The sequence below is a fragment of the Gadus macrocephalus genome, chromosome 11, assembly GCF_031168955.1.
Source record: "Gadus macrocephalus chromosome 11, ASM3116895v1".
NCBI lineage: Eukaryota > Metazoa > Chordata > Actinopteri > Gadiformes > Gadidae > Gadus > Gadus macrocephalus.
Window position 1 is genome coordinate 4,161,242 of NC_082392.1, and position 7,500 is coordinate 4,168,741.

The 7,500-nt window shown below is 47.2% G+C and overlaps 1 protein-coding gene across 2 annotated transcripts in view; it reads right to left on the reverse strand.

Moving 5' to 3' along the window:
- Window positions 1-31: 31 nt before the first annotated feature.
- The window catches only part of mfsd3 (major facilitator superfamily domain containing 3), a 15,149-nt gene continuing 7,680 nt past the window's right edge, over window positions 32-7,500 (reverse strand). The window contains exons 3-6 of one of the 2 annotated variants that reach the window (XM_060064705.1): window positions 6,119-6,173; window positions 5,438-5,585; window positions 1,839-1,939; window positions 105-316 (exon numbers count right to left, since the gene is read on the reverse strand). In XM_060064705.1, the coding sequence (XP_059920688.1) occupies window positions 220-316; window positions 1,839-1,939; window positions 5,438-5,585; window positions 6,119-6,173 (401 nt within the window). In that variant the 3' untranslated portion in view covers window positions 105-219. Of the gene's footprint in view, window positions 317-1,838; window positions 1,940-5,437; window positions 5,586-6,118; window positions 6,174-7,500 lie in introns of both variants that reach the window. The other variant, XM_060064704.1, reaches the window with a different exon arrangement.

The following is a 7,500-nucleotide window of genomic DNA, read 5'->3' on the forward strand; positions in this document are numbered from 1 at the left end:
GAAGCAAAGCTTTATTGACAAAGTAAAAGGGACCAACTTCCTCACATTATAGACATTGATTAGTTCATTTCTTTGTTTGCTCATTCTAACGGAGGCTGCCATATCCCCGGATTCATTCAAACCACACTTGACTTCAATCTCTACACAAAGTCATGACGAGGCCATAACCCCGGGAGGCGGGTGTGAGTGATCCCAGCCAGGCTCACCTGCACGCTCTCGTCAGCTCTCTGGGTGCAGTGCATCATGGTGGTGAAGGTGAGCGTGGTGATTAGGCCACCCAGGAAGTGTTGAACGCTCATGCTGAGCACCGCCATGCCTGGAGGGGAGGTTAGAGACAGCCCGACGTCAGTGAAGACGCACGCGCACACACGCGCACACACACACACACACACGCACACACACGCGCGCGCAGGCACGCATCCTCAATCTGATCCTGACAGCCAGGCCTACAGTACATCGATACTTATACATATTCATGCGTCCCATCTTATAGACGGGGGAGAGAAACAGCCTTAAACAGTCGGGGAGGAGGGCGAGCGCTGGGCTGACGCTGCTGCTGCTTACTGTAGTCTGTTTGGAGATTCCATTCAGCAGACAAAAGCGGGCCGAGATGCTAAGCTGCCGGAGTGTCTCCGATTGCCTTTTCTTTAAAAAAAAATAAAATAAAACCCCTTCCCCAGCCTACTCTCTGGAGGGGGCTGCGAGGGAACACAAGAGGAAACCACACAGTCGATCAGGCACTGCTTGTGCTGCCGCTGAATTATTCACCGAGCCGCCCGAGTCGTCCCTCCGACGTCGGTGAGACTTTGGTTGTGTTGCGCGACGCCGCCGCCGCCGACGTCGCGGGACACGCCGGCACAGACGGAGCACGGTAGACGCGGCGAGGGAGCGTTGTGCTGTCATGTAATATTGAAACCATTTGAAACATGATTTTCGGATGTATATATACCCAAATATACATATATATATATATATTTATAAATCGTAAAAAAACATGTTTTGTCTGCGCATACGCGCTGCAGAGTTGGAAAAGAAAATGAAAGACTGTGAAGAAATGGTTGCGAGCGGACCAAAAGGCGTTTGACAGGCAGACGGCGCCGGGATGAGATGAGCGACTACGACGAGGTTCTGGCGCCTGATCTCCGGCGGAGAGCCGGCGACGCCGCCGCGCCACACAGAGACAACAGAGACGCTCTCTGGAGAGCGGCGTCAAGAAGTCCATCCTGCGCGTGCTGCCTTCTAACGTTTCCCGCAGCAGAATCAGCCCTCTGACGGTCTTCTGACGGCTCCCTCAAGGTCCGCAAGGCACGCCACCCCGACGGGGACAGACGCCCGACGCGAGAGTATCGCCCGCCAGCTCGGCCATCACTGACTTGCCACCGTTAGCCAACACAACACTCTAGACAACCACCAGCGTGAAGGGCACACTGGCCCAATGTTGGTGCAAGTTGGGGCAGTTTGGGTCGGCTTAGCTCAGGAGATAGAGCAGGTTGTAGCAGGAAGGTTGCTAGTTTGATCCCCGGCACCTCCTAGCTAGAGTGTCGAGGTGTCCCCTAAGCAAGACACCTTAAAAGCCTTTTAAATGGTTGACTCCGCCATTGGGGTGCAAATGTGTGTATTAACCGTTGTCAGTCGCTTTGGATAAAAGCGTCTGCTAAATGACCTAAATGTAAATGTAGAGCCTCAAACATGTCTCAAACTGGTTTAACACATGTTTGAGTACACCCCGATGGAGAATTACTTTGCTTCCCATTGTTGGTTTTGAACATGAGCTGTTGTGTGTGTGCGTGCGTGTGTGCGTGTTTTATTTCATTACTCTTTTGAGCGTTATCGCTCACCTTTCATGAGCGGGGAGGGGTCCAGGATGGTGAGCAGGGAGCTCTGGAACACCATGCTGACGGTCCGCATCACAAACACCCGCCGCATCAGAGTTCCGATGCTGCGGGGACACAGGGGGGACACAGGGGACACAGGGGGGGAAATTTAATTGATTGATTTATTTTATTTGACGTAATTTTGATGTAAAATATGAACAGCACTTGGTGTCCAACATTACAATACATAAATAGTCAGGGATGACACAACCATTGTGGTCCCTGTGTGGGGCCAGCGCTGGCAGATGGGCCAGAGCACTTTCAGGAAGCGCACGAGACACCGTGCAGCCACAACACAGGCTCCCATAGGAGCAGACATCTTCATTATTTTATGGAGGCCCGTTGTTTGCATATGCATTTGGGAAGAAGAGCACGCACAAATGCATGAACACGCACCCGCTGGCACACACACATGGACACACACACAGGCAGCTTGCATACACATAGATGCAACCACAGTCTCTCTCTCTCACACACCCACACACACAGAGAAGAGTAAACAAGTCCCCAGACACTAATTGATTCCCAGTAAGTGGTAGAGAATCGCTCCCCAGTGTGCTCAGCTCATGGTAATCAATAAGCTAAGGAGATCCACAGCATGATGAAGATAAGTAATCAGTGGTTAACGCGCACACACACACACACACACACACACACACACACACACACACACACGTGACTTTAGGGATTAACACAGTGTCAATCACTCTTAAAAGGAAGCCTGCCAATCATAAGGTTTGAATATTTGAGAGTGGGGTACGGGTGTGTGTGTGTTTGCCAGCACGTGTCAGGGCCATTGCAGTTGTTATACTGAGTGCATTTCAGAATCAAAAGAAATGGAGAGTAATGCATTACGCACCACTCTCCATTTCATTATCCACCAATTACCTGTTTTACATTATGACAACTACACTTCCCCAGTGACTTCCTCCTCCTCTATCTGGCCAGTCTCTGCTCCGGCTGCGACCAGGAGCTCTATCTGGCCTAAGAAAATCAACCCTGCAGCATTCACATGCTAAAGACATTCTCGTCTCGCCTGCTTTACTGTTGTTCTCAATGACAGCCATTCATTTCACACTCTCTCAGGAGATTCCGGGGTGTGCATGTCAGTGTGTTTGTGTGTTGTTTTTGTGTGAATGTGTGTGTGTGTGTGTGTCTGTTTCTGTGTGTGTTTCTGTGCGTGTGTGGGTTTCTGTGCGTGCATGTGTTTCTGTGCGTGCATGTGTTTCTGTGTGTGCGTGTGTTTCTGTGCGTGTGCGTGTGTTTCTGTGCGTGCGTGTTTCTGTGTGTGTGTGTGTGTGTGTGTGTGTTTCTGTGTGTGTGTGTGTGCGTACCTAACTACCACTTCATAGAGCCAGGTCCGGATAAGATAAAACCTGTGTTCTCAGGTTGCTGATAGCGCTGTGGTGTAAAGGCAAGGGGTGGGGGCTGAGTGGCTCAGTGGCCACTCAGTGCTGGAGGAACCACGGCTCTGGGTCTGCGTGTGCGCGTGTGCGTGTGTGTGTGAGGACACTAGAGGCATACAGTTCAGTTTCCCACAGAACACCTAACTGCCTTTCTCTCACTCTGTCCATTCTGTCTGCTTCTCACTCGCCCGCTCTCAGTTCCAGCCCGTCACCAGCCCTTCATAACGTTGGCTCAGTAAATCTGCAAGTCTACTAAAGCGTCTCTAATCCTCAATGTGGTAACGTGTTACAAATCTATCCAAATGCTTTACATAACATGAGGGAAAATACCAAACTTGCCCTGTTTCCATATGCCCTGTTTGGTATAGGCCGAAAGGGGCAAAAGGTATAACTCCCACAACAAAAAACACGACATTTACAAACACAAACACACACGATTAAAACCCTGTCCATTTTTTCATTCACGAATGCACTGCTGCAAACATCATTCTGATCCTGTTTCACTTTTTAGTTGACGGTACACAGCCACTTAACATGTGTTTAAACATACATTTTCTTCATCGATCGATTAAGCTGAACTCTTTAGCACTTGCTGACTGTGGACCATTTAAAGGCGTAACTCCTCAAAACAGCCGGACTGAGATCCCCAGTGTGTAAAGGACGACTCACAATCATAATAGATGATGGATAGTACCGTGTAAGAGAATACGCAGCCTGGGAACTGACACACTTCCCACAGGTGACTTCATGGACATGTATGTGTGTGTATACCTTGTGTTCCATCACTCTGCCCTGAGGTAAGGGACATGACATAATAGGATAATGGCCGGGACCGATGTATTGTTTATTAATTTTTCCCTGCTCTTAATGCTTGGAAATGACTGGAAACTCATGCTAATTTCTATGCCTGGTTCTGTCCCATTGAATCATTTGCTGGTATATTTTAATAAGCTGATTAGAGACATTTTGGCCATTGACATGCAGTCACACACAGGTCTGTAGTGGAGTTATACATACTTTCAGAAAAGGATATTGTCAGACAGTATTTCATGAGGGGCGATTACAATTACCAAAAGTGCTTTTCCATCAATGTCAGCATGAATTACAGTGAACATCACTTAGTAAGGTAGACTGATAACAGGTAAATTATACGCTGTATACACAGAAAACCCTTAATTAAGAAATCTATGGTAATGGCAAGTCCAAATTACCCTGGCGGGGTCGTTTAAGTTGTTGACAAAATGACATGCATTATACACCCTGTCCATCTCTGAAATAATTTCTTCCTCATCCTCCTTTGCCAGCTAAGTGGTATGATTCAGCATCTTAAAGTGTAGCAATATTGTTTGCATAGGTTTGGTTGATATCTCCATAATGAGAAGACAGAGTTGCCCAGACTGGGGAATGGGGGGCCGGTGATGGTGGCAGGGGCAGCTAGACTCTGACAGCATTAGACACGTCTATGTTTAGGCTGACGTGAACTCTTGATCATAAATGTACTGTATGATGTTCACTCTTCAATATGTCCGCCCTCAACATATATAGCATCGTGATATCGGATCTTCTCGTGTGGTCCTGAGATTTGACGAGATGGGCGGGGATATTTCCTGGTGCTGTATTTGCTCAGACAATAGCGTCCAGCTGACCTTGTTGTGACACAAAGGAAGCAGGGTGGTTGGGTCCATTTGAATCCATCTCGGTCTCAAAGGGTAATAGTAGGGCTGCTCGATTATGGAAAAAAAAAATCATAATCACGATTATTTTGGTCAATATTGAAATCACGATTATTCAAACGAATATTTTGGAGTTTGAAATACATGATGTATTTATTCAGCATGTCTCTCCCAAAAAAAACATTGTAACTGAGCACTTTGAAGGTTTGCCTTAAAAAACAACACAAAATGGTCAAATAGAAAATCAAAAGAAAAAAAAAAACACAGATATGTATCCAACTGTTCTGCACATTCTATAAACATTTAATCAAAAAAATAACAATAATAAAAAAAATGTTTCAACTCGATTTTATTCGTTTTGTGATTGTTTGACCCTAAAATCGAAATCGTGATCAAAATTCGATTAATCGCCCAGCCCTAGATAATAGCATTGCAACAACGCCGTTAACGATGGGTGAGGGGAGGGGAGGAGGGCTGGGGTTACCTGCACTGTGCGAGCAGCACGCCTCCGAGGGAGGAGCCGCAGATGGAGAAGGCCATGGCGATGACGCCGTTCCAGAAGCCCAGCTCCCTGGCCGTCATGTGGTGGTCCAGCAGGAACAGAGGGAACATGGTGACGGCCCCCTGCTCGCCTGGACACACACACACACACACACACACACACACACACACACACACACACACACACACACACACACACACACACACACACACACACACACACACACACACACACACACACACACACACACACACACACACTGCATTTATCAGATGCTTTTATCCAAAGCGACTTACAATAAGTAGTTTTGTCAGAGGAAAGAGAAACAACAATATATCGCTGTCACTAGGTTACCCACCTCCCCGTACACAACAGAGATAGCTAGGATAAGACGCTACAGCTACACAATGCCAAGTACTATTTCTAAGTGCCGGGACGTAAGACAAACAATAAGTGAAAGTGAGTATATTAAGTGCCAGACGCACACGTACACAGTCACACACAGACACGGCGTCAGACAGACAGAGGAACAGAAATGGACGAGGGAGCACACTCAGGGCTTAGGTGATGAAGGCCCACAGACGGAAGAAAGCCAAAGGGGAAGATATAAAAAGAGAGACTTAAGAAGGAACGGAGCAGTAGTGTTAGGAGCGTGGCTCTCACCGGTGTTGGATAAAGGCACAAGCCCTCACGGAGGTACTGCGGTTGAACAACGCACCTAATAGAAACATTATATTCACAGGCCATGTCAGAGCGGAGACACAGACAAAGACCGAGACGCAGTGTATTTTATGTTATATGGGGATACTTCACTATACATCAATACATGAAAATTATTCGTTGGTGGCCTGTTAAGTCTGTATTAATCCGCATTTCAACCGAACCTAAAAGGTAATAATTGGTAATAACAGTGTCAAATAAGTATGGCAGTCCAGACACTAGTTGAAAATGGAGAGTGCAAACGGTCACGGAGTCTGAAGAAGGATCACACAGCAGACCCAGTCTGACTCCCCTCGCAGTTAAACTCCTCAAACAACTTCTCCCCGGGCCCCGCCGTCATCAGCAGGACGACAAGGTGTGCTCGTCTCCTCAGATGTGCTTGTAGAGTTAAAGGAGAGGCACGGCAAAGTGCAACACACCTCACTCCTTTGTTTTTCCTGGAGAGTCTGGGTAATGTATTCCTGACAAGAAGGGGGCCCTCCCACTTAAAACCGCAACAAGGAAAACACCAAACTCAATAAATTAATAAATCCAGAGATTAAACGCGCCTCCCAAAGACCTCTCAGTCAAAAAAATAACAGAGTTTCTGTCACCCAGCGCGACACTCTCTCTACGTGTGGTGTCGGTAATTTTTCCGCTGAACAATACAGTAAAATATTCTGCGCGACATTATTATATTAATGGAGGCTGACTTCAGAAAGCACGCAGGGCCCTCGCGGAGCCGCGTGAGTGACAGCTGTGTTCCGAGACCGCCGTCAAAGAAGACACAACACAGGCGACAACCTCGCTCGCTTCCCTCACTCACTCTCAACGCTCGCTCCGTCAGCGAGGAGACAAACAAAAATAGAGAAAGGAAAAGAAAAGAAAGCAAAAAGGGAATAGAGATTAAACAGAGATTGAGATGAGGGGGGGAAGAGAGAGAGAGAGAGAGAGAGAGAGAGAGAGAGAGAGAGAGGAAGAGAGCTGGAGAGAGACAGCCTCAAAGTGTGAGCTGAACGGCTTTGAGTGATATTGAGTGCGGATGGGAAAATAGAAAAGTGTCACTTGTTCCGATGAAGGTGCGTCGACCCCGGCAGACATGCGGTGGGAGGTTCCGACGTGAGCTGTGGTTGTGTGTGCGTTCATCAGACATTCTCTTCATCTAGTGAGCTCTTCTCCTTTGATGGAACATATTGTCAGCAAAACAAACGCAGAAAAGGTTGATTTGCTGAAAAAGAATATTTAACCCTAAGGATTTAATAAGTAGAAATTGTCATCAACCAGAAACGAGCTGTGTTGTATTTTACAATCAGCAGAATGTGCCCGTTCTATATTTAATTGCACCG